Source organism: Brassica napus, chromosome C6 (assembly GCF_020379485.1).
Source record: "Brassica napus cultivar Da-Ae chromosome C6, Da-Ae, whole genome shotgun sequence".
Classification (NCBI taxonomy): domain Eukaryota; kingdom Viridiplantae; phylum Streptophyta; class Magnoliopsida; order Brassicales; family Brassicaceae; genus Brassica; species Brassica napus.
The window spans coordinates 29,363,857-29,389,726 of NC_063449.1; the positions used below are offsets into that span (position 1 = coordinate 29,363,857).

At 34.3% G+C, this 25,870-nt stretch overlaps 3 protein-coding genes across 6 annotated transcripts; 1 reads left to right on the plus strand and 2 right to left on the minus strand.

The window, feature by feature from the left end:
• The first annotated feature begins 2,528 nt into the window (after nt 1-2,528).
• Nucleotides 2,529-6,481, plus strand: LOC106432729 (U-box domain-containing protein 36). Its single transcript, XM_013873567.3, has 7 exons — nt 2,529-3,000; nt 3,084-3,187; nt 3,672-3,793; nt 3,884-3,988; nt 4,119-4,347; nt 4,434-4,757; nt 4,830-6,481. Exons 1-7 carry the CDS (start codon nt 2,763-2,765, stop codon nt 5,088-5,090), a joined length of 1,383 nt encoding a protein of 460 aa, XP_013729021.1. The 5' UTR covers nt 2,529-2,762; the 3' UTR covers nt 5,091-6,481.
• On the minus strand, nt 6,370-9,375 carry LOC106432731 (SKP1-like protein 21). 4 transcript variants are annotated; one of them, XM_048760250.1, is made up of 10 exons: nt 9,194-9,375; nt 8,774-8,854; nt 8,246-8,479; nt 7,977-8,168; nt 7,791-7,916; nt 7,626-7,695; nt 7,244-7,311; nt 6,987-7,168; nt 6,788-6,903; nt 6,370-6,688 (listed from the first exon to the last, which is right to left on the minus strand). In XM_048760250.1, exons 2-10 carry the CDS (start codon nt 8,807-8,809, stop codon nt 6,681-6,683), a joined length of 1,032 nt encoding a protein of 343 aa, XP_048616207.1. In that variant the 5' UTR covers nt 8,810-8,854; nt 9,194-9,375; the 3' UTR covers nt 6,370-6,680. The 4 variants fall into 4 exon arrangements, with proteins under 4 accessions (XP_048616207.1, XP_013729025.1, XP_013729026.1 ...); XM_013873571.3 differs by having other exon boundaries at nt 6,370-6,694; XM_013873572.3 differs by having other exon boundaries at nt 6,370-6,694; nt 7,791-7,901; nt 9,194-9,374.
• A 6,711-nt stretch (nt 9,376-16,086) lies between these two features.
• Nucleotides 16,087-16,813, minus strand: LOC106432720 (brassinosteroid-responsive RING protein 1). Its single transcript, XM_013873562.3, has one exon. It carries the CDS (start codon nt 16,715-16,717, stop codon nt 16,220-16,222), a length of 498 nt encoding a protein of 165 aa, XP_013729016.1. The 5' UTR covers nt 16,718-16,813; the 3' UTR covers nt 16,087-16,219.
• Between the last annotated feature and the right edge of the window lie 9,057 nt (nt 16,814-25,870).

Here is a 25,870-nt window from a genome sequence, read left to right on the forward strand (position 1 = left end):
ATTGAATTGTGTCTGTATTTCCATATTTTATTTTTGTACGATTTAATCGGATCATTACCTTATTAGCGATTTCATGGCCGTAGGTAGCAAAACTTAGGTAGTTGTTACTATAAAACTCTAATATTGGAACGTAAAACAGTCATTTTCCAAAAGAAATTTAATTAGTTTTTTTTTTTAAATGTGTCATGACATGTTTTTGAAAATATATAATTGTAGTATAGTTTCTTTTAGATAGATTAATAATGATATAATTTCATATAATTATATAGTTGTATGCCTATTTCATTCGTAGTTTTTTATATTTGGTAAAAATATTGTGGATAGTTTAAAAATGGGAAGGGTGGACTAAAAAGGTTAAGGTGGTATAGGTCTATTTTCGAACACAATGAAAACGTAATAGCTGGGTTTTTAAATGCTTGGGCTTGAAAATCGGTGGGTCTTGAGTCACAATTTAGGTCTGAAACTGAAAAAATGGTTTAATCTCCTTTTTTTTTCCTCATCATCGACAGCTTCACAAGTTCTTGCGATTTCTTGTCTGATTGCATTTTCAGTGTGTGATTTTGTAAAATTATAGTTATTCTAAAGCGTCATGGAAAAGAGATTTGCTCACCTCAGCTAAGGCTGTCTCTGCCGCATTCCTTGCTCAGTGCTCATTTGTTGCTTTGTTGTTCTCGGAGCCTAAAATAAGAAGGTTTGAATTTGTTAATTGAGTTTGACAATTAAATAAATTGATTATCAAGCTTGATGTGTTTCTCTTGTTACCATAGATTTATCTTAATTTTCAATAGATAAATTTTGAATAAAACATAACTTACAAAAAATACTAACAAACAAAAATCATCAAATAATGAAAGAGAAGACAAAAAAAAAGATAAAGTTCTTTTGGCCAATTAGATCCATTAAACCACAAAATAAACAATAACTATTAAATATACTAAACACATAAACTACATTAAAATTCTAACTAAATTTATATAATAATTAATTAAAAGAATTATTAAACTTTTTGACCAATGAAAAACAGATAAAAAGATAACCTTATGAATTGTTGGATTAATAAGGGTGCAGATTTATTCTTCTCTTTCTTTCTCTCTCAGACACACATTTCTCATTCCCTTCTCTTTTTTTTTTGGTATGAATCTTCTCTTCATCTTCTTTCTTACCATTTGTTTTTCATATTTGATCAACAAAAAACATAAGAAGATGATAATGGAGTTGAAGAATAAGAAGATTCGCTGGTGGCGAAGCTGTGGAGGCTCCCCGGAGACGAATCCACGGCGGAGCTCAAGGTCGACTTCACGCCATCATCTCACATGTGCTCAAGCTCAACGTCACACCATCTTCGGAATCTCGCCGTCACGCCATCGGCTCGAGTTCGCCGTCAATCTAGCCTAACAGAGAGGAGGAAGATTCTTCCCAAATCTCCATTATTCTTTTTCATTATTCTTTAATCTGCCGACGCATGGATCTGATATGTTTGTGATGGTGAGATTTAATGTTCTTTTGTGGGTTTGATACCTAGAAGATCTGAAAGCTGAACCGAAGATCTGCATATAATCTAACGGTTTAAAAAGCCTACGACAAAAAAAAGAAACTACGCAGCTGATATCACTGAATATGCCTTCAAATTGAAATATTCAAGTTTTAAAAAGATCTTATCATTGCTTCTTATATATTTTCATCATTTTATTCTCAGGGCATCATGAAGCAACTGTTTTTGTGCTTCGAACGACATCGGATCTCCTTTTTTCTAGTTCAACTCACTCACGCTGAAATGCACGATAAGTCGAAATTGAACAGTCTGCTGATGTTACCGACTTTCGTTGCTCTGTATTCTCCCTGAAGCTGCAACCAGTGGAGAAATCGTTGAGAGTTTTAGAGATGAAGGGTTGCTTTGTTTAAGATGAAGTATATAAAAGGAGGATTTAAGGAGGTGTTACGAATCGAGACCATTAATAATGAATTGATTTAAGATGGGGAAATGGATAAATTGACGAAGAGAAGTTGTTTTTTACTTTCCTGTAAACTCAAGAGTCAAAACCCATTTATCATAACATAATATCGAACCTTTTTTATTTTTTGAAGAAGCTCACCCATATAATATGGCAGCTGCGTGGTTTGAATCCACAAACTTGCGGACTTAATTAGAAGCCTTAGACCACTTGATTAAAGTATATTTTGTTGTTCATAGCCATCTTACCAAGACTATGGGTTTATAAAAAATAAACGCGGGGCCCACAAACGGTACATAACGCTCTAAGGAACCTAGAAACTGTCCTATTATAATATAGATTTAAAGGTCGATTGTCAGGGGCATAAACGTAAAACATAAAATTGGCGCTGAAGTAATCATGCATACGTAACGCCGGACGACAAGAGACCTGAAGAATGTGAACGTTCCGAGACTTTTTTGTACTAGTTTGAAATTTCTATCTCACTTTCCTATGTTCTTAAATTCTCTTGACAAAGACCAAACATACTTTCAGATTATTAATTTGGTCCGTTCTTTGAAAGTCAGTTTCTTATCTACTCATAGATTTCTAAGTAATAATGTGATTACGCTCCTATGATAACTTGATAAGGCTATAATTAACACGGATTAGTGATCAGATAACGTGTTTTGTCTTATAATCTCGGCCTTTTGCTTCTCCCTATATATATATTTGGAAGTTGAATAGTTTGGCTTATAAAATGCTCTAGATCAAATCTTTACCATTCATTTCTGCAGGATTACTCAGATTTTTATGTGGACGTGAGTGGTGATGAAGTTAAAGATTCAAGAAAATGTGAAAATGGCTGGATCAACAAGAGATGGTGGCAGCGATGACGGTGAATCGATGAAGATTAGCAACAGAAAGGTGGTGATGGATGAGAAGATCTATGTAGCAGTGACAAAGAGAGATCTGGAGAGCAAGTCTAGTCTCGTTTGGGCGATACAGAACACTGGAGGCAGAGAGTTTTGCATCGTCTATGTTCATCAACCGGTCCATATCTCAATCCGTAAGTATATATATTCGGTTTTTGTGCAGAGTTTGTAGATATTTTTGGTTAAAATAATTGAATATTGTTTTCTTGATTCCAAGCGGGAGCAAGGTTCCACGAGCACAAACTGCGGCGTTACAGAAAGAAGAAGAAGAGAGCACTTAATAATCTGGACAAGTACCTTCATATTTGCAGGCAAATGCAGGTATCATTTATATCTTAGGCGGAAGCGGTCGAGAAGATCCCAATTCTAAAAGGAAAAAAAGAAAAGTTTTTTAAATAGATGTATAAATTAGGGTCTAAACTTTTTAAATTTTGAATTATATTTCTAAGTTTATTGTCTGTATTTTTTTAAAAAATAAACACATATATATATATATATATATATGAAACTATTAACTTTTAAAGTATATCATTACTTGTTTAAACAAGGTTTAGAAATATTTTGAGACAATACTAATGGTATCCATATGTCTTAATTGTTACAAGAGATGTTTTGGTTTCTTGAATCTCAAGTTTAATTGTGAAATGATTAGGTTTATGATATGTTCTTGATTGTTACAAGAGATGTTCTGGTTTCTTGAATCTCATGTTTAATTGTGAAATAATAAGGTTTATCCATGTGTTCTTGATTGTTACAAGAGATGTTTGAATTTCTTGAATCTCAAGTTAAATTGTGAATTGATTAGGTCAGTGCAGAGACGATATATATTGAAATGGATTCCATAGAGGAAGGTATACTCCAATTGATATCTCAGCATGGAATTAAGAAACTTGTCATGGGAGCAGCAGCTGATAGACACTATTCAATGTAAATGGTTTTACTAGCATTAAAGTCAAAAAAATTTGCTATCTTAAGTATGAAATTATTGATCAAGTAAAGAATTCAAAACTCTTCCAGGAAAATGAGAGACTTGCAGTCCAAGAAAGCTATTTACATTCGCAGAGAAGCACCAGATACTTGCCATATATGGTTTCCCTGCAATGGATACCTAATTTTTACAAGGTTTTGGCCAACTATGAGTCAAACTTTCATCTTCTTTAGTGCTGATTACAAAAGTAGTAGTCATTGTTTAGGTTTGGTCTTTGAGTCTTGCTTGTGACTTACGCTAAACAAATGTGTGATGTTGATGTAGAGAAGCTAGAAGAAGAGAAATCTTGTATCTAGAAGGTACATCGTCAAGTTATTTGAGCCAATCCAAGATTACTAAAGGAACTGAAAGGGTTCCAAGTTCGAGTATGGCTAAAGATGATGTTGGGAACCAAGTAGCTCTCATAGAAGCTGAGAGAGCAAAAAGGGAAACACTCTTTGAGGCGTCTAAGCGTGAAGAAGCTGAAAAATCTGCAATTGATGCAATCAAAAGGGTATATATATAAGTTAACTCTAACATATTTATTTAGCTTGGAAGTATTTAACATTTTATAACTTTTGTCTATGGCCATAAGTGTAGGCTAAAGAATCGGAAAATAGGTATCTCAATGAGTTGAAGCGTAGGAAAGAAACAGAGAAGGCACTGAAAGAAGCTAAAGAAGAACTTGAAAAGATGAGATCAGAATCCGAGACACGAATTGCTGAATCAAGTATGGTGATCAGAGAGCTCCAAGGCGATCATTGCGTATTAATGGAAGTGTTGAGAAGACTTGGAGATGAACGTGAAGAGTTGAAGATAAAGCTTAGCAAATTATCAAAGCTGAGGAGTAAACGAGAGGGAGAGGAAGTGTCTCCCTCTAGGGACCCTGAACTGCCTCAATACTTCTTATGTCCCATTACACAGGTAAAGAAACATTGGAAGATCAATGAAAACTATATAAGAGAATCATTACAAAAATTCATCTTATGTTTGCAGGATGTGATGGAGGATCCACAGGTAGCAGCAGACGGCTTTACATATGAAGGAGAGGCCATACGTTGTTGGCTTGATAGTGGACACGAGACTTCTCCAATGACAAACAAAAGGCTTATCCACACAAGCTTGGTTCCAAATCTTGCTCTTCGATCTGCAATCCAAGAATGGCTTCAGGATTCAAGCTCCTGGATCATTGAACCAGATCCTCTCTTTGTAAAAGACTTGATTAAAAGGAGCTTGAAGTCCTTAGAGGCTAATTAAGGAAGCTCACTCATTGTTCTCTGAAGACTCGAGTTCGAATCTTGGTGCAACTCTCCTGGGGACGTTTTTATTTATTTTTAAATGGTTTCTCTTTTGACGTTTTGTAATAGTTCACTCACTGTTCTATCACTAGCCGTGTTTGGTATGAGTCAGCCATTTGTAAACTGTAATATGATATTGTCATTGTAAGTCATGATGGGATATGAAGTTTGTGCCTGCAGAAAGGGGTATCTTATATACACAGATAAGATTTGAAATTTGTGACATTTTTTTCAAGGAGAATTGCTTCAAAGATCTACCGTGAAGGGAATTGTCAAGATGATTTCTGACAACAGAGCCAAGAAGTTCATAATGGGAGCAGCTGCATACAAACACTATTCAACGTATTGCGTCTTCTTAGGCTTCAGCCTTTTGTGTTGCTTCTTCTTCACCTGTTTCTTTTTTACCCCTCTCGAATTTGACATTGGTGGTGATCAAATTTGCAGGAAGATGGAGAAATTTAGGTCGAGAAAAGCCATCTTGGTCTCCCAATACATCTCTGCGGCTTGTCACACTCAGTTTATCTGCAAAGGACATATAGCTCATCCATGCAAAGTTCAAGCCAGAATCCTCTTTTCCATAGCCATATAAAGTAGTTGATGCTCTATTACTGACACGTGTGCAACCAATGTAGGGAAGCTTAGAATGGATGAAGTCAGAGCTCTCTCAACTCTATTATATGCTCTTTCAGCGGCCTGTGTCCTCTCAAAGTAGCTCCAATTCAGATATGCAGAGTTGAAGTTCAAATGGGTAAAGCAAGGTGGAAGAAAGAACATCGCCAACCAGTTCTTCTCGGTCTGCTGGTACATTGTCATACTTTGGAGGATCTGTGGCTTCATCAAGTATAATATAAGATAAATCAAACCACTCATCTCCTCCCTCTGTACCTGTAAGCCCTGAGATCCTGAACAAGAGAGAAGAACCCTTGCCCCTTTTGATATATTCTTCCTCTTTAATTAGCATTTCACTTGACTCGTGAGTTGCCTTTTACGGCCACTCCACAAAACTCTGGCACTTGCCATCCAAAAACGATAAGCAGTATGAGTGACCCCAGCATTACCTGAAAAGCTACAGCAGAAGAAGAAGACAGAACATAAAGCTGCAAAATCTTGATCACATCTGTAAATACATAGAATGTGATATTTGTAAAACCCGTTCATGTGAGTGAATCTGTGTGGGAGAGGTTCGTGATGATAAAGACAATGGAATCATCTTCTTCATATTCTTTAGTTTATGAGAATACAGAAACGTAACCAATAAATAATTAAAAAGTTGGTATACAAAGGTTGATCAAAAGAGAAGCAAAACTGCATCCTAAACCCTCGGATCAACGAAAGATAACAGTTTATGAGGAAAAAAAACAAAAGCAATATATTACAGGAGGGGACACCCATGAAGAACACCACTCTCTCTCTAATTGCTTACAATCTAAATGTGGGGGATCACCAAAACTGTTCCAGCCATTGGGCTTAAGAGTTATCAGCTTCATTTGTGTCCTGCAGCTGGTCCTTCAATGTTCAAAACCGAAGGCAAACTGAACTATCTCTCCCATCAGTCATCTATAGCTATATCCAAGACTCGATATGATAAGTGATTCAGTTCAACATCATCATCTTAAAGATTAACCCTGACAAAAAAGGCTTGTCGCGTGTGTGTACCTGTTAATCGCCTTGTAGCCCCATTGCCGTTTATGGAAAAGTGCACAGGCTGCCTTTCTTGTCCTGAAGATAGAACCCAACTTGAGTTCAATCTCCGAGCAAAATCCTCTACTTCCCTGTAATTAAAATGATGTTCACCCATTTATTATTTTAAGGGGCTGTGAAGACTGAAGAGTTTTAACTTACAAGTGATACTTACCTATCAAGCATTTCCTTCAAAACTGGATCCATTCCATCATCTACATAACCATCTTCAGAGTCCGTCTTCAGTGAAAAAATATCATCTTCCATACTGGGTAAATTAGATACCCCTCCCACGCTGGAGGCAGTCTCATCAACAATTTGGACCCCTTGTTGCTTGGAATGCAAATTATGTGAAACCTAAGCAACAAGGAACACACTCAGATTTATGGATTTCTACCAACCGAGAGCAATCAGAGAGAAACTAGTTTAAACCTTATTTTTATGCTCCTTCCTTTTCTTGTTCTTCTTTTTGCTCTTGGAAGTCTTTACCACCTTGTGATCTGCGAAAGATAAACCCAAGATATCAACAAGGATTCGTGCATCAAATAACCTATCAACTCGGCTATAGATGCATAAGCAAGAAGTATATTAACATTCAAAAATGACCCACAAGTATCCCAAGAGATTACAGCACAAGACAGTGAGAATCCCATACCAGGAACTCAGTAACTAGCAACGAGTCTTATAAAAAATAGCATAGTGTAATGTAAGCATCTAAGTAGGCTCCATACATGAACTACTATGGGGATCCATCGAAAAGGAAAAAGGAACGTGGCATAATGGAGAGATATGAAGATACGAAAAGGAAAAGTACCTTTGCCATTAATAAACGATAAAAGGTCATCTACAGAACGCTCGTCGACTCGTTCTTCAACCTCTTTACCCTGGGACATGGAAATGTCCAAAAAAGTATAAAGCTGCTGCAAAAGTCCAATCTTACAAACCAAGTTCCTAACTTAGAGCAAAGTGCTAGACAGACCTTAAGTTTTTCTCTTTCTTTCAACTCCTTTCTTTTCTTAGCATACAATCTATTCAAGAGTCGGATACGTGGATCATCCATCAAGTTCTTCAGAGGCTCTAATTTCTCCTCCTGATAAAAAATAAACTAAAGATGCAGATGCAAATGTAACATCCTTAAAAAGAGATGATACTGAGGAATACATACCTCAGTAAGGTCATCTGGTAAATGAAAGATTTCACGTATCTCCTCGGGGGTTTTCCCCTCAATAATCCTAGCAAGTGCACGACTAGAAAGATCAACCAAAGGCTTCAACTGCAAACTGTCAGCGGCTGAGGCCAACTCACAGAGCCGCTTTGTATCCATCCGGATGAATTTTTCATCATGAACTTTACGCTCCTAAACAGTAATTATAAAAAAAAAAACTGGTAACATGATTATCAATGTCACCATTTGTTTCCAATTGAAAGACAAACCTTATTAGAACGCCCAGGTACTTGATGAAATCTGCAGTAATCGAGAATCAAGCTTAACATGGCTGGATTGACTCGCTGAGGAAGAGATATTGCACAGTTCTTAGAAGATCCAGCACCCAGACCCTTCTGTAGCACTTCGTGACAGATCATGGGGCAGTACATTGCAATCTCTTGCTCCACTTGCTGGATTGATCCATCAGTAGTTTCAAGCCATATATACGATTTCATCATCATCTGCGTTGATACCACAGATAAAGTAACTGAGTCTTGGTTCGAAGGTAAAGTAAATCAACTACTCATTCAATTCTAAAAACGGATGACGCAAGAATTAGGCTGTTAACTTTGTTCTCTATCCAAAAACTAATATTACCAATAAATATCAGCAAAGTATCTAACACTAACAGACTCTCTCAATAAATACTAGATGAGAGCCATGAGATAACTTAGCATAACTCCTTGTTGCCATCACTTTCAAGATGGTAAGACAATAAAATCCAACACACTTAAAAAAAAGAAGAAGAAGCTAACCTCAGGTTTAATGATGGCCATATCAGCTTCTGACATTGATTTGAAGAGCCCAGTCTTCAGGTACTAAGCTTCCCCAACTCTCTGCAACACTTAGAAAGAAAAAAAAAAGTGAGCATTGATCTCAATCAGTTTCCAACACCAAAGTGGAAAAAGAGGATAAAACACAATCAATATGTCTATTTTAGCAGCTTTTCATTTTTTTAAGAGAGATTCAATTCAATCGAATCCGCAAAACCCTAAGCCCCAAACACAATCTGAACGCGAAATCGAATACTGATGGATTCGAAATGAAAGGAGAGACGAGTGCCCAGCTCAATTTATACAATGGAGAGTGGATAAGAGCAAGACGCGTAGAGAGAGGTACGAACGATGGGGAATCAAAATGAATCAACATATACGGGGATACAAGCGTTGTCGTACCTTACAAGCGGAGGAGGTAATGAGTGGTGGCGGCGGAGGAGGAGAGGATTGAATCTGTCGGAGGAGGGTGACGGAGGCGGTGGAACAGAGGGAAGAGACAGGAGCGGATAAGAGAGAGAAAGAAGGGTTAATAGTTTTTGTTTTTTCAGTTTTAGTTTAGTAATAAGAGAAAATGAATATTACGGGAAAATGGAATATACATTAATGGTTTAATGGTAGTCAAAGGCTCAAGAGTATACAATGAATACATTTTTTCTTTTGTTAACAAATGAATGCATATGTTCCAAAAGAAAGATGCATATTTAACATAAATGTAATTATTTGAAGGAATGACTGTGGAATGAAGATAAATTCAACCTAATTAGGTAATATTATTATATAAATATCAGAATGTGTGTGATACTAATACATTATCACAAACATTAGTCAAACAATGCTAAATTTAAGCATACGTATGTTTTTACTCAATAAGTTTGGGAAAAAAGTATGATCATGTATATCTGATTATTAAAAAATCAGAACATGTTGCTATATTTTGTTGTATAAAAGGTTATAAACAAAAAAACATCAAGCGTGAAATTCAAACAAAAAATGTTAGTACAAATCTGAAAGTTTAGTTACTTCAAAAAAACTTAAATCAAATATATATATATATATATAGTAGAATAAAATACATATTTATAGTTAATTTTTTTAACGTAACTAAACCTATGTATTTTCTCTACAAATAAAAATCTTCGATTAGTATATAATTTTTTATTAAGTTTTTTTCATCTGTTGTTCTATTTACTACTCTTTCCGTTCTCGAAAGAATGATTTTCTAGAGTATTCACGCATATTAAGAATATAATAAATGTTTACAATTGAATTTATTATTTATTTTACTATACATTTTCCAATAAATATCAACCAATAGTATTCGAACAATTCAAATATTTTCAATTAATATTTTTTAAAAGTATACAACTTTTCAACATTAACTACTAAAAATACCTTAAAATTATAGAAAATCTATCATTTTGAAACAAAAAATAAATCTAAAAATTCATACTTTGAGAAACAGAGGGGGTATGATTTTGTTTCTGAATATTTTTAACTTCATTCACCTTTTCCCACATCCCATTGAATCAATGGAAAAAATTATTCAGCTTGTGGATTGTTCATGAATAACTTATTCAATATAAAATTATCGCCATAAAATTATATATATTCCAAATGCAGCAGAAGAAAAAGCCAGGTCCACCATGAAAAGAAGAGCCTCTTTGTGTGGAATTTTTTTGTGAGCATTAGCCCTTATATCTGGCCCATTTGTTGGCGCAAACTAACAAAAACAAGTCTGTTAGATCAATGAAAAAATACAATAATACAATAAGTATTAGCCCGAATATATCTGGCCCATTACCATCTGAACTGAGAATGATGCATACAGTTAATGTGCAGGTGCACGATGACGGGTGATACTCTTTCGGGTACCGATCAGTTTTTAGTTTTTTCGGGTATCTGATTTTCGGGTTTTGGAATCAGGCCATATTCGTATAGTACAAAATTTTAGGTCGGATTCGAGTTTGGTCCTTCCAAATCCAGGTGGGTTCGGTTCTGTTGTATAGGAACCTGAAAATAATCGAATAGCCAAAATATCTGAAACATGTTCGGATATTTGATTTTACCCGATTTAGTTCGGGTAATTTGTATCCAAACTATCCAAATGTACCAAAAAAATAATTAAAAATACTCATTAGATACAGTTTTGTTTGAGTTTTTCTATCGAGCTATCTTATTTTATCTGAAAATACACAAAAGTATTGAAAATAACTAATTTATAATTTTAATTTAATTAATAAAATAATTATAAGTATAATTATAACTAACATTTTAGATATATATTTACTTTACGAATACTCATTCGGTTCTCGATTTGGATCGGGTTCGATACCAGTTTTTCGGATATAGCAATTTAGGACTCATTCGTTTATTTACTCCGGATCCGATCGAGTTCGGAACCCTGATTTTTTGGTCGGTTTCGAATTGGTTCTTCGGTCCGAATATTTTGCCTATCCCTAAATGAAGCATTCAAATGTTCTTATCGTAAAGATACACTGAACTATACACCACGTCTCCAACGCAAGTCTCTAGATGTTTTAATGGTGTGCAAGGATAAGCTTGAGTGTATAGGCTTGTTCTCGTGTAGCCTGGAAAATGAGAGAATTAATACTTATAAATTCAAGAACTTGAGCTCCTGCTTGCAAACAATAACCCATAACTTTATATCTAAGCCAAGTCCAGTTGGTGATGGGATTCAGGTGTTAGCAATATTGCGGTTTAATATGACTTCAAGGTGGAGGCGTGTGGAGCCAACGACTAATCTCCGGGTTCTAACTGTTACAACCATGTTTATACTAGAGTCTAGAGTTAGTGTCAAACATATTATAATTAATATTCTTAATCTTAGGCCTATACATTTAAGATGTTTTAATGGATTTTCATATCTATGGCTACGAGTGCACGACCATCTAAGCTAACTCAAATTGCTTTGTTGTTACTGATTGTCATTGATATGTCATAGGTTTATAAGAAAAAGTACCTATACAGATAGATAAATGCATTTACTTCCATTTAGATTCGGTCTTTGAACGAGGGTTTTCATTTTTCAACACAATTTAGATTCTTAACCATAAATGCCATGATCAGAATAATAATCTAGAAACTAGCTTTTGCGCGGGGGTTTATTTTTTTATAGAATTTATAATTTATATATATTTAATATATAGATATAAAATACATTTTTCCATATTTTTATATAACATATGGTTACATAACATTGTTATTGTATTTAGGTCACTCATGAGTTATATTTGTTTATAAATCTTCTAAATTAGTGTTTTTGTATAAATAATCAGAAAAACATTTTTCTTTAAGCAAATGTATTATTGTTTGAAAATATTAATTTGCAAATGTCTATTTTTCTAATTACGTTTTATACAAGAAAATCAATCAAAACGTGAAAAATATATAAAACATATTTATTATTATTTTTTTTTTTGCTAAGAATGTTAATTTATCATAAAGATAGAGATTGTTTTTTACAAAAGATACTAATCTATACAACACAACGCCCTGGCAAAAGAAAGTAAAAACAGGATAGTTGGTAGGGTAATATCATATTGGAGTCCAAAGGAGTCTCTTAAAAAACAGAGGCATAAAGCCATAGGATTACAGCAGCCAAGAGGACATGAGGTTTCTGAATTTCTTCCGCTTCCTCAGAACATTGATGGTGTTGATGACCTGTCTGTTCATATCCTTAAACACTACCAGAGGAGGAGTGATAGATTGATTATGGAGCATGTTGTTTCTCTGTTGCCAAACAGAGTAAACCAGCGATTGAGTCACCAGCATTTTAAGCACGGGAGGAACTGAAGAAGCCGGTGCACGAGCCCATTGCATAAGGTCCGACCAAGAAGTAAACCGTGGAACTCGACAGCGAATCCTTAGTTGGATCTCAGACCAAACAGTCATCGCATAGGAGCAAGTTAACATAAGATGGTCTCTTGATTCAGGGGCATTAGAGCAGATACAACAGCTCAAGGGCACCTGCATACCCCAGGTGGAGAACCTGTCACGTGTTGGTAGCCTGTTGGTAACATAATATTTATTATTATTTATACAAATTTGATTTTCTTGTTGACAGGGAGATATATATTCTCACTGGTTTGTTAGCATATAATATGATAAAAAGATCATTTGATTGCTTTTAATTTATTCTTGTTTATGTCAAATCGGTGTGTATGTTTATTGTTTGTTTGCAGAAAGTAGAAAATGGCTGACACTGAAGACATTCAGATGGTACTGGAATGCTCAAGGAAATGCTCAAATGGAATCTTTAATCTTATATTATATCTATTGAATTTGAAAGTCTCTCTGTTATATTCTAAACATGTCACTGGCCTGAAAACTTATGGATCTATGAGATGATCTATGAGATCTATAAGTGGATTTAAGAAATAAAAAAAGACCAATCTTTGTTGTAGGTATCAATCTGTAGCTAAGTCCCATTTAAAAAAAACATATTAGATGGATATTTACACCGTTTAACTATGTAATTTCTAATTTTTGTAGTTGTTGATCATACGAAGAATGTAGCCAAGTCCATCATAATATATTTATATTAGGCTTTTTTAGTGTTCGCATGAAATTGGACGGTATGAAGTGGTGATGAGGTTGAGCAATCCATACATGTAGTGACGGTTGTGGGACAAAAATGCATAGATCTAACATATATGGACTGAAAGTGATAAAACACAGGAGAAGAGACTGCATACTGTAATAAGGTCACTGGAAGACCCAAAACCAAGCACCAACGAATCCACCGAAATTGCACGAGAAGAGCTCCTTTTGCTTGAAAATGAGAGAGAATAGAAGGCCAAGAACTTCTGGGATAGAGTACAGTGAAGTTTGAGAAAATCTCAGGTCTAGATGTAGCCTTAGGAATGATTCTGGTGAAGAAGACACTAAGAGGAGATGAGAAAAGATGGAAAATCGAAGAAAAAACAATGGTAATGTTCGAGATTGAATCTCCTTTGATGAAATAAGATTTCGAGAAGGTGAAAAGTTTGAAGGGGTATAAGATCTGTCGGAAGAGGAAGGTCTAACGGGAGATGAGGGTTGGTCGGGAGGTTCTGGAGAGTCAGGCTCAAGAAAATGACCGGAATCCATGGTGAGAGAGGAGGAGAGCAAGGGGAAACCTCTGACGGCTAGGTTTTCGTCGAAAGAATTTTTTTCTAATAAATAAATGATCTTTGCGTTACACAGACAATTAAGTTTATGCAGGATTTGTTAAATTATAAAACTACTGTGTTTAGTACCAGTGGCATGAGAAGGTAATTTTTGTGGAAAACTTAGGGCTAAGTACAAAATGTATTTCCAGATTAGATGTTCGGGTTTCTAGATTTTTGTGGTTTTGATTTCCTTTATCAAAATAAAACTTGTTTAGTTAGTCATTACGTTTGAAATTGACTGATTGACCAGGCATGTTACCAAACTTACGCATTACCATGATCCATTGAATTTAGATCCTTCTGGTTAAATCTAGATTAGATGTTCGGGTTTCTAGATTTTTGTGGTTTTGATTTCCTTTATCAAAATAAAACTTGTTTAGTTAGTCATTACGTTTGAAATTGACTGATTGACCAGGCATGTTACCAAACTTACGCATTACCATGATCCATTGAATTTAGATCCTTCTGGTTAAATCTAGAGAGGGGGATTATAGGTAAGTAAATTCTCATTAACTTTGAAAATTTTGAGATTCTATTTTTGAGATTCTATTGTTATTCGTTTAATGATTCATAAATTATAATTCAAATCAAGTGTTATTTAATCATACGGATTTACTAATAGATTTGATTTCATAATGGATTTGCATGAATTTCTTTGTTAAAAATACAAAGGCTCAAATCCGAGGGACAACCTCCGGATTTGTAAATACTAATTCGAGAGAATTTGAAAATTTGTATATTTTACTTAGATTTATAAATAATGTATGGATTTCTAAATCAATCACAATATATAAACCAATAACACTTCATAATTCTAACTAAATCTAGTGTTATTGAGAGATGAATTCTATTCATTTTTACTCATAAGACTCAACTCTCAAAATATCATATGTATTCATGTGATTTTCAAAATCTTTGTGATAAAAAACTAGAAAACAAAATAATTATTTTTACCAAATATCTATTGCACCTTAAATCCAAATTATATCTCCAAAACTATAATTCATTACATTTATATACTCTTACATTTTTGAATATATAGTATATTATATTTTTGAATATAAATATTAATAATTACATTTACAAATATTAATAATTTTAAAATAAGTTTTTTTTTTAAATAGTTTCATAAGGCATTTTCAGATTTCAAATAGAAAATTTTAAAAAATATATTAAAAAAATAGCAAAAGTTATAATTTTTTAAAAAATGTTCGAATTTGAAAACATATTATTCGAAATTATATTAAATAAATGTTAAAATAGTCTTTTGTCTTTTTAATGAAATTTATTTTGGTCATTTTTCTTTTTTGAATGCTCTTTTGTGACAAAATCTTTTAAAATGCCTATTTAAGAAGAATGTTCAATTTTGTATGTATCACTATTATTTTCTTTTTAATTTGAAAGTAAAAAAATAAATAATCATGCTATATGATTTAGAAAATAAATAAATTATATATTTATTTTACAAAAAAATGATAGAAAATAGGTAATACAAATTCATGAAAATTTATACCAATATAAAAAAGTTATGATCAAATTTCATAAATCAATGTATATAAATTTTCATAATCCACATAACTTGTTAAAATCTATCAACTCTCAAAATTCACAGATTCTTTACAAATTCATCTCCTAATAACTCCCTCAAAATAAAAGGTGAGGGGCTGTTTTTAAAATAATATTACGATAACTTACACGCTAAAAATTACATATGTGATCACTGGGCAGTGGTCAGAGACAACTACTGACAAGATCTTAACTACTCCCGGTTAAAAGTTATTAATGTATTGATAAATCTCAGAATTAATTGAAACAGTATAAGTTACTATTTACTATAAAAAGTAATTTAAGGTTATAAATTTCAGTCTGCAAATAAACAACTTTATTGCCATGGATTAAAAACAAAGTGTGGAGAAGAAATATAGAATTCAGATCAGTTTCATTCACATCTATTGTATTTCTCGTTTTATTAATTTGGATTTAGGCTTTCATCATTCTTTTTCGGTAAGTGCCGCTCAAATCATCTCTATCCGAGTTTTATTTACAAAGTAAAAATATACTCTCTTTTTTAGTTAAATTTGGTTGTGTTTATTGCTCATATCATTCATATACACATAAAAGTGGCAAATCTAATGTTAGCAAGGGTGAAAAAGCACAATTAAAAGTACAGTGGTAAAAAGTAAAAAAAGAAAAGAAAAGACACAAGGAGGGAGGGAGACAAAAGTAGCTTTCTCTAAAGTAACGACAAGGGACTCTACTCGATGTGGAAGTCATGAACACCAGAAGCAGCCCATAACCGTTGATTAAACTCTTCTTGCATCTCATCTGGAACAAACGGTGTTCTACAAAGAGGACACGTCTTCTGATCATGATCCATCCAACGGTCGAGACAGCTCCGGTGGAATATATGTCTGCAGTTTCTCAGCCGTCGGATCTCTTCCTCTCCTTCGAACTCGTAGAGACAAACGGCGCAGTTTCCTGGTAGTTCTTCGCCGGAGCTCGTCACGTCTTCGAATTTGATAACCGGTAAGATCTCGCGGATTAGTAGGGCGGAGAAAGGTGAGCGGAGTTCGGGTATTCGGGTCGGGTACGATGTGTAGTCGGGCCAGGTTTGATCCGTTTCGAGGAAGCCGGAGAGACCCAAGAAGCGGAAGAGATAGAAGACGACGGTTCTGAAGAAACTGAGTATCGAAAGCGTTTGTACGAAGAGCTTAGGGAGAAACACCTCTGTGTAGCCTACGGGAAAGCCCATTGGAGCTAGAGAGAGATAGAGATAGAGATAGAGAGAGAGAGAGAGAATGAGCTCTGATTGTTCTTTTCCTTTTTTAAATAAAAGACAGAGAGATTCATTATATAGAGCTGCTGAGAGGAGGAAGAAGAGATTAAAACGACGTCGTGGCATTTGATAAAGTTAACTGACTGTGACGTTTGTTACTGTGAACTTTCCCGATGGGAAGAAAAGAGAAAGTAGTAATGCGAAAAGCAACAAAGGGAACTAGGATTGGTCTGTGAGACGTGCATCTGTCACCAACACTGTTGCATTTTTTATTCGCTGCGTGCGTCTCTAGTGTATTTCCTTTGTTTCGGAAAATAAATTTCTGCAAGTCGCACGACGATCGACACACGTGGTACGTCCGGTTGATAGGAGATATTGATGTGGACTAGGAATTCGCCATTTTATTTCCTTTTTTTAATATAAAAACTCAAATCGCATTTTTGTATTAACCTGGAGCATATCTGCATATGAATCGAAGCCCAGCTAATCCATCTAGAGGACTAGTATGGTTTCGGATTTTCAAATAAAATTAGAAATATATTTTTATTTTAATCTAATCAAATAATAGCAAATTAACGTCTTGTTCCAAATTTTTCTTACCACCAGACTACTATTTCATTTCAGACTTTGTGGTATTTGTTGTATATCCGTATACTACTAAGAATATTCTCTATTACTAATAGATGTTTTTTTTGTTTGGCTTGATTCGTCGTATATTTCTATTTAACACGTGAAAGTTAATCTAGGCATTGCATTATAATTAAAAACCTAAGATCAGATACGTTCTCGATAGAGCACTAATCATTTTATTTGAATGCAAGAATGGTAAACTGGGTCAAGATATCCAACTAATCTAGTGAAGATAAATCGAACGGTTAGGCTTCGTACGTGAATCACACGACAAAAGAGCTCTATCTGATGCGTAGTCTCTATTAGCATTCACTGAATATTTTGCTTTTTACTTCTGGTGTTCCTTTCAATTTTTGTTCTAAAAAAACAATAAACCAAAGTATCTGGAATTCGCCCTGGCTTTCCTTCAAAACCCCTTCTCAACCGATGGGTCCAGTCACATTAGAAAATCAACTTCTAATGGTTAGCGACCTGCTCTGCCCGTTAACAAACAAATGGGAACTGGACAAGATCAGAGCTCTTTTACCTCAGTATGAGGACACTATTTTGCAAATAAAAACTAGCTCAACACCAGTGGATGATACTCTGTTATGGTTACCGGAAAAATCAGGCATCTACTCTACAAAGACAGGCTATGGGGTGGGAATACTGAGAGGAAAACCCCTACATGTAGGGAATCAGCCGGTCAACTGGTTATCACACATTTGGAATGTCAAAACGGTGCCGAAACTCAAGGACTTCCTATGGCGGGTGGTGAGGAAAGCCATCCCAGTTAGCTCCAACCTTGAGAAGAGAGGAGTTCCAAGCTTCAACTGTAAAACATGTGGAGTACATGAAGATGACCTTCACGTTTTTCTTACGTGCCCGATAGCAGAGGAAGTGTGGCGACTCATTCCGACACGGCATACACCTTCTAGCCTACTTCCTTCAGTTTCGGAATTGATAAAACAGGGCAGTAACTTTCTCCCATTGCCTCCGACAGGATTAACTTCTCCTTTGTGGCCTTGGGTTATGTGGAACTCGTGGAAAGCTCGAAATAAACTTGTCTTTGAGAACGGGGTCTTCACAGCTCAAGAAATTGCACTTAAGAGCATTAAAGACGCCAAGGAGTGGAGTGAAGCGCAAAATAGTACCAGAGTGTCATCATCTAACACCCCATGCTCACTTCGCCCACATCAACGCTCCCCTTGTCCTCCACCGCCTGTGCAGACCGGAGTACTAATATGCAAAGTGGATGCGGCTTGGGACAGTAGCTCAGGGAAGTGCGGAATTGGAGTAATCTTCAGCGGTGATGTAGCGTTTAGTCACCCCCACCATATTTGATTCCCTTAGTCACGTATCATCAGCTCTCATGGCCGAAGCCATTGCTGTTCACCGAGCGGTTGCTCTTGCGTTTTATTCAAACGTCCGATCCTTGGCGGTTCTATCCGATTCCTTATCTCTGATCAATCTGTTGAAGACGAGAGGGTGTCAACCGGAACTGTTCGGTATCATGTTTGATATCTACCACTTTATGTCCTATTTTGATGTCATTTCCTTTGCTTTCATTTCTCGAAATTTTAATTCAGAGGCTGATTCTGTGGCAAAATCAACTCTCGATCAGTTTGTAAGAAACCCCATTCGCGGTGGGTAGAACCCTTCTAGCTAATGCAATGCTTGTTTGATCAAAAAAAAAAAAACCATTCTCTCTGGAGAATGTGAAAGTCCCTGTGACCATGCAAGTAAAAATTTGGTGTGGTGTGGATTCGAAATCGGTGATCCACAGAACGCTTTCACCACTCGACCACAGACACGTGGTTATTCAATTTTTGTTCTACTTCGTAACAAAGCATTAAATATAGAAATCCACACACAAATGTTTTCGTTATCACATCTGCTAGTCTTATAGTTAACTATTAGGTGCTGATGAACACATTTGTTTGTGGAAATGCACTCTGAAAGTCATTGAAGTGTACTTTCATATTAGATAATCAAAATGTGGTTAAATGTATAATTTATTTTGGAAAATCATGATATTATATCTAAGAGATATTTCTAAACTTTCAGTGAAATCTATTGATTCTAAAAAAAAGGCAATAAGTCTAGTGAAACATGACAAAAGCAAGAGTTAAAAAAGGAAGTAAAGAGAAACGAGAGAAGGCCAACAATGTGTGGGTGATGGAGCTTTTAAGCATAAAAAAATATAGAGATGATTAAGATTAAAGACGAAGAAGAAATTAATCTTATCTATACCCCTTAATTTCAAAACGATATGTATAGAAAGAAAATTTAAGTGTTTAACTGAGTGGTGGGCCGAAGAAATATAGAAGACAAGTCGTCGGCGGCAATGATCTTTCCACCAACCGGCAATGGTTCATATGGCTCTACTATGACCGGAGAAATGTCGTTCCTGCTGGAAATGATACGAAACTATAGCCATATTTTATTTTTATGATATCTAAAATCGTATTTTATAAATCAAGTGATTGTATAAGAACTATTGGTAATTAGTATATTGATACTTTGGTATCCGCTGGACATTATATGTGAAGTGATTTCACACATGTCATCTCGATAATCACTCTCACCAAAAAAATGTGACATCCCTTATATATTAATTCAGAAACATTACAACCTTTAAGTGTAGACACATGTTATCACCAGAATAAAATTCAGAATCCTTAGAAAATATGTTGGTCCAATTAAGTATATATTATACTTTTCATTAAATTAATCATAAAATTAATTAAAGTGTACAATTACTATTTACTTTTCTTTCCTTAAGTAAAAGCTACGGAATTACCAAATATAACTAATATATATATGACAATTAATGATTGTAATAATAAAGATTTGATAATAATTTATATCTCATCCATTGTTTTTTTGATTTTATATTATTAAAATAAATTAAACAATCAAACTAGCTATAAAATTAAAATATAGATTTCTTTGTATATGTTATATTTTGAAAATTAAAAAACGACAAAATTACTGAAACTGTTAAAATTATTATGTTAAAAATAAATGATCAATGGTTTAACATCCCCTATATATTAATAGAGAAACATTAAAAAAGTTTATAACATGTAGTTTGTACTAATTAAAAAAGTGTAATGCTGAGTTGTCAAGTAATTGAAATGTTAATTTGTTTACATGGCGGCTTGAAAATTAATTGAGAATTTTGTTAGTCCAAAATTAAATTGTTAGAGAATATTATATTATATAGTATGTCCATTATGGAGCATTCATTTATGAAATTGAAATTTATTATATATTATTTCCTTAAATGAAACTTACGGAATTACCTAATGTGATTATGATATAAATAATAATTAATGATTTTAAATAATGAAGATTTGCAAATAATCTGTATACTTTCTATCATTTTTGTTTAATTCTTTATTATTAAAGTAAATTACACAATTATATTGATCATATAATAAAATTTTAGATTTTTTTGTATATGTTGTATTTTGAATTTTTCAAAACGAGTATAAATTACTAAAACTGTTAAAAGTCTCACATAAACTTTTGTGATCAATGTTTAATTTTTTTCTATAATAAGATACAATGATAATAAAATCACATAAATAAATAATTTTATTTTAATAGGTGTTTATGTTAATATATATATACTTCATATCGTTTAAATATAATTATATATTATATACGATATATAAGATTGATTATTTTGATTTATTTGTCCTAAAATTATTGCGAATAAACAAGAGCGGTCATTTGATTTGTAAGTGAAAGCCAATTTATTACATAGTAGTATCTGATTTCTTAGTTATTTAATTTTATTATTTCATAATATGCATAAAAATATAAAATAAGTAATAAATATAAAAAAAATATTCAGCAGAAGGCGCAAATCTTAACCTAAGTATGTATCTCTTCAATAATTTTGAATCCTAAAAGTTTTCTAAATATCAGGCCAAAATAAAAGAAAGAAATGAGAATAAACTCACAAAATCAATATTTATAACGAGCAATACCCAAAATGACACAAAAAAGAGAAAAATATCAAAGATATATAGGATTGACACGTGAACGTAAACTTCTCATAACCATAATTAACTTTTAAATTGCTAAATCATGATATAAAACTAGGCTGACATAGTTTCATTGTAACCAAATAGTAGACATGACATTCTTGGGCCTAAACGTTAGTAAAAAAGTTTAAGTCATGATATAAAACTGAGCTGGCATAGTTTTATTAGTAAACAAATTATATAATTAACAAAAAAGTTTTTAAGAAATTTTTTAAGGGCCAAAAATATTAATTCGATCAATAATATAAATTTTATTTTGTATACGATATTTCTTAAATAATTTTCATATAAATTTACCCTGCACAAAGCGCAAGTCTTATCCTAGTGACATACTAAAATTGATGACATGGTTTATGGTAAAAATTGACATGGACAACTATATTTAATGTTAATTTCAATTTTTGGTAACTTTTGATAATATGGTAATAACACATAAATCATCATTAAAATAAATCTATTCAAATATGTCATTAAATAATATGACAAGGGAAATATAAAAGATTTTAAAATTTCGAAATAGTATTTAAATATATTTTTATAATCATTAAAATTTTATTATTAAAAAATATTTTCAAAATTTTATACAATCTTTTAAAAAAAAAAATTAAATTTTTAATCGTAATACCATTTGTTTATTTTTGATATCTACAACTTTTAGGAATTAATTTTAATTTTAAATTTTGATAATTATAAAAAAGAATTATATCAATTTTACTATTTTAAAGTAATTTAATTTATCTTAACCAAAATAAATAAAATAAAATCTATGTAAATTATAGTTTTAAATATAACTTGAATATAATTTAAAATAAATCAAATTATTTATTTTAATTCTATGTTTAACTAAATTAGTATTTAATATTTTTCTTAAAATATTATTTTAAAATAATAAAATCTAAAATATTAACAAATTTTTATTTTTAAATATAATTTAAAATTTTATCACTGCACATGGTGCAGGAAAACACCTAGTATTCATGAATCATGAAGTTGTGTGTCTTAATGTCTTCTTTGAAACTGTCAATTTCAAACTAAACCTCTTTGATCTTAACTAGTCACTGAACATATATATTGTAATGTTATTGTAAAGACCCAATTTTCAGCCCAGTGATTTCCGCCCAGCAAGGTCTACTAGGGTTGTAGAAAACCCTAGATTTTGAGCCATCAGAGAGAGATATTGGTGAACCGTCACAGCCACCGTCGACTGATATCAGATCTGACACGTTATCACCGTCTCACGCTTAAGGCCACCATCGTATTCGTGACGCCGAGACTAGTCCGGACAAGGAAGCTCAGCCGGAGAGCAACCTCGACGCGCCCACACGCGCGGATAGAAATCCCGCCCGTGAATCTCACGCGCCACCGTCTCCGCCAGACGTTCGCCGGAGCCACTGGGAAGCCGCCGCCGCATCGCCGCCGCATCTCTGTCGCTGCCGGTGATTTTCCGGTAAGCACCGCTGTCGTTGGCCGCCGCCGCCGACCGGTCTCTGTCGACTCGCCGGTAACTCGGTGACTCGGCCTAGTCGACTCAGCGAGTCAAGCCGTTGACCAGTCACGCCGGTTTGGTTTGGTTTGTTCTATTGATTTTCAGTTTGATTGGTTATTGGGAATTGATTTCCGGTTAGGGTTAAACCAATTTGAAATCGATTTTAATATGGTCCAATTGAAATCGAATCCGATTAAGGAAAAACCGACGGTTCAATTCAATTTCAATTTGGTCAAGGGTTGACCGGCATGGGTCAGAGTTGACCAGGTTGACCTTTGACCAGCGGGTAGACTTTTTGACCAGATCGCCGGTTATTCATTTCAGACCGTTCGAAAGGCGTTCTAACTCAATTTTTCGCCCTAATTTCAGATTTGGAGTCTGTTTGAGCAGCTGGAGTTCATAGCTACCACTTTTCCAAATTGCTAAGGTGAGGGTATATTCAGTAAATCCCGTACCAGTGTAGAATTCTCTCTATCGTAGTTTAGATTTCGAATCGTGATCCGTCTGTTTGAATTGAGTCTTGATTGTTAGTTAGTTCATTCACTGTAAACTGGAACTAGGGTTAGTTCATTCACTGTAAACTGGAACTAGGGGTCTAGAGGATTCAATCATTGATTTGATTGCGTGATGTTAAGAGATGTGATATATATATATATGTATGTATACATAGTTATGAGTAGGGACTATGTGCGCAGGCGGGGGCTCAGAGATGTCTGGGCTAGCGACGCTACTTTGATTGTGCGGGCCGGGGTTCAGAGACGTCTGGACTAGCGACGCTACTAGTGATGGGCGTGTGGTGCAGAGACGTTTGTACCATGGACGCAACTTGAGAGGGCGGGGGTTCAGAGACAGACTGTACTAGCGACGCTACGTATTTATATATCCGTATGAGGATATGCGGGGTGTATGGACTAGCTATATGCTATCATCGCATTGTTTGTGTTTGTGTAACGCGCTAGCCGTTGTGTGTGTTCATGTTAAAGCTAAACTTCCATAGTGGGAGTTCAATTTACTCAAGTCAGTGGTTTGCGTGTTTAGCATCCCATACCTCACAGAGTAACTCCCCTGTTACCCACCCCTCATATTCCTTCCCCTTTCAGGTAAGACTAACGAGCATGAGTGATTGCTATCGGACTGGTGCTTTGGGAGTTTTATTTCTTTTCTTTTTCAGACTTGCAGTTTTTATGCTTTTACCGATATTTTCGGGATTTATTATGTTATTTGAATTTATGGCTATTTATTGGATTTCGACTTTGGAGTTGACTTTTGAGAAGTAATAAATGGAGATTTCAGACTTTTTATTTATTTAAGTTATTTCGGAAAATACGGGTGTTACAATTTTACTCAAATATCAGAGTGGCCTACACCTAAGAGCGCTACCGAGATTCGTAGTTTTCTGGGTTTAGCAGGATACTACAGGAAGTTTGTGAAGGATTTTGCCAGTATTGCGAAACCGGTGACGCGGTTAACAAGCAAAGACACTAAGTTTGATTGGACAAATGCTTGTATGGAGAGTTTTACTGAGCTGAAATGAAAGTTCACAAATACGCCAGTGTTGGTACTACCGAGACCGGGGGTACCTTATGAGGTTTATATAGATGCGTCAGGTACTGGTTTGGGTTGTGTATTGATGCAGGATGGTCATGTTATTGCTTATGCATCAGTCAGTTGAGGCCTCACGGGGTCAACTACCCTACTCATGATTTGGAGTTAGCAGCAGTTGTTTTTGCGCTAAAGATTTGGAGGTCATATTTGTATGGAGAGAAAGTTCAGATCCTCACAGACCACCAGATATTTTCGGGATTTATTATGTTATTTGAATTTATGGTTATTTATTGGAGTTAGCATCAGTTGTTTTTTTTCTAGACTTGCAGTTTTTATGCTTTTACCGATATTTTCGGGATTTATTATGTTATTTGAATTTATGGTTATTTATTGGATTTATGACTTTGGAGTTGACTTTTGAGAAGTAATAAATGGAGATTATAGATTTTTTATTTATTTAAGCTATTTGGAAAACATGGGTGTTACAGTTATATTATACGACAAGAAAACATGGAATTTGTCAATTACAATCGGTTCAATTAATCAAAGAAAAAGCTTTAAACGATAAGGGAAACGAGTGTCGATGTATAAGTGTTGTAATGAGGCCGAGACAGTCACATGGCCCCATTGCTTCCATGCCTTTCATCTCATCTCCAATCTCTCCCACACTTCTCTTTGTCCTGTCACTGTTTAGTTTTTGGTTACTCGCCACCATCTCTTTCTCTGGTCCCATCATGAATGATACAAAATACACTTGACTAACTCTTTCTTGTTCCTTTATAAAAATTTATACGATAATCCCAACATCATCATGATCCAATATATTGATCTTCGATTTAAAATGATGTTTTGGTGGAATCTGAAGCTCAATCGTTACTTTATTTGTATTAGAAAATACAGTTAGATGATGAGTCACACGCCAATAATTCCTTTTTCATCACACAATATTATTATTTTTTATTTGAAAGTACGATCAAATCTTTAGTGTTGGAGTCTATGTGTGTAAGTCTCTTCTCAGTTAGCATTTTCCATTTGGTTTTATTAAAACGGAATATGTATGCCCAGGCCAGAATAACATTGCATTGCATGTGTAGCGTTGGAAATAAAAAAATAAAACATAGCGTTTGTTCGCTAATCAGTAATAATGACAAGTCTTTTTTTTTTTTGCATGTGTGTTTCAGTGTACTGTTTCCTACTAAATAGGGATAGTTTTTTTTTTTGTCGATTATACCCGTATAGTGAAATCAAGTTCAAGTTAATAAGAAGGTTGTTCTGATGAGAACCATATCTCTTTAATCTAGTCTGACCTACATGAATAGAATACGATTTGATTTCTAACCACATTTACAAGGGAATCGGCGTGAACATTTTCGTTCCTCGAATATTGATAATACTGAAATTAAGTAGGGGTAGATGGAAAAAGATCGATAG